This window comes from Grammomys surdaster, unplaced genomic scaffold (assembly GCF_004785775.1).
Source record: "Grammomys surdaster isolate TR1022 unplaced genomic scaffold, NIH_TR_1.0 425, whole genome shotgun sequence".
Classification (NCBI taxonomy): Eukaryota; Metazoa; Chordata; class Mammalia; order Rodentia; family Muridae; genus Grammomys; species Grammomys surdaster.
In genome coordinates, this window is record NW_021604844.1 from 416,075 (window position 1) to 417,822 (window position 1,748).

At 39.8% G+C, this 1,748-nt stretch overlaps 1 protein-coding gene across 1 annotated transcript; it reads right to left on the reverse strand.

Annotated features, from left to right (window-relative positions):
* Positions 1-420: 420 nt before the first annotated feature.
* On the reverse strand, positions 421-1,380 carry LOC114632796 (olfactory receptor 52R1-like). Its single transcript, XM_028781405.1, has one exon. The coding sequence runs from the start codon at positions 1,378-1,380 to the stop codon at positions 421-423; it is 960 nt and encodes a 319-aa protein (XP_028637238.1).
* Between the last annotated feature and the right edge of the window lie 368 nt (positions 1,381-1,748).

The following is a 1,748-nucleotide window of genomic DNA, read 5'->3' on the forward strand; positions in this document are numbered from 1 at the left end:
CTCATATGAATAAAGAGACAGAAAATAAAACAATAACTAAAATTAATTTTGCCATAAAAATCAACAGTGAATTTGTCTTTTCTAAATATTTGCTTTTACCAAGTATGTCACATTCAAATTGACCTATTAACAATTTGAACAAAGAACTAAAGATTTAATAAATGAATTTTGGTAATAAACTTTTATCTTTCATAAGGAATACATCAGTTAAGTCTGTATTATATACCATATCTCTCAGATCTCTGGCTGTGGGTACCATGAAATTCATTCTTTATTGTTCTAAAAGGTTTTCAGCCAGTAGGCTAGCTGTCCTCATGGGGACGACCTTGTGACATTAGATAAAAACCCTGTGAACTATTTATCATCCGTGGCAATGTCAGTTGTGGGTAAATGAAGACATGATATGCTAGGATCCCTGGTTCATATGCCTTTTCCACAAAAACCTCTGGTAACCCGGTCCCGGATCTGTTTGGTTCTAACTCCATATATGATGGGATTGAGCATGGGAGGAACTAGAAGATAGACATTGGCAAACATGATATGCACAACTCGGGGCACATGGTGGCCAAAGCGGTGGGTGAGGAATGTGAAAAGGGCTGGGATATATAAGGTTAAGATGACACCAATATGAGAAGCACATGTACCAAAAGCTTTGAGGCGAGCTTCACCTGAGGGCAACCTCAGCACAGCTCTCAGAATCATCACATAAGACACACTGATGACAATTATGTCAAAGCCAACCACAGAGAAAGCCACAAAGAGTCCATATGCACGATTGGTTCTGGTATCAGCACATACCAACTTAAGCACAGCCATGTGCTCACAGTAAGACTGGGGAATGACCTTGTTGGGGCAGAAGGGCATCCTGGAGATCATGAAGCAGAAGGGGCTCACCCACAGCAGCCCTCTCATCATCACAGCTGCCCCTAGTTTGATGACTACGGATGTGGTCAGGATGCTGGAATGTCGGAGTGGGAAGCAGATAGCCACATATCGGTCCAAGGCCATGGCCATGAGCACCCCAGATTCCACAGAAGAAAAGGCATGTATGAAGAACACCTGGATGAGGCAGGCAAGATACTCAATCTTATGATCATGAAACCAGAGTATGGCCAGCATTTTAGGTTGTGTGTAGGAGGACAGGACCAGATCAGTGGTAGCCAGCATGGCCAGGAATAGGTACATGGGATCATGCAGCGTATGGTCAATTCGGATTATGTGTAGAATGGTGATATTTCCAGTCACTGCCACAACATACATGACACAGAATGGAAAGGCAACCCAGAATTGATAATTCTCTAGTCCTGGGATTCCAAGTAAGATGAAAAATGTAGAGTGAGAAGAGATGTTACTTGAAGCCAACATGAGAGAATTCGTCATATTTCCTGTGTGGTGAAGTTACTCTGCTCTCTGAGGATTATAACGGTCAAGACATGGATAATTATTTGCACTTGTGTAATATCACAACTTTATTCAATAGTAAATTGTAGTAGAATCATCTTTTATAATAAATACTATTTTGTAACATAAACAAGGCTACTTAATTTTTTTTAGGAATTGTAACATTTAAAATATTAGAACATGTCAGAATCAAGGGCAATTATTTCCTAAAGACAAAATGTTTTCCTGGAAGTAGAATCTTCTGAGTGAAAACAAGCCTGACAAATTAGTTATAATCAACTTTGTCATTTTTTCTTTGACAAATTACTTGGTCTTCCTTTCACACAGTTCCATTCATCTCTGTGCTG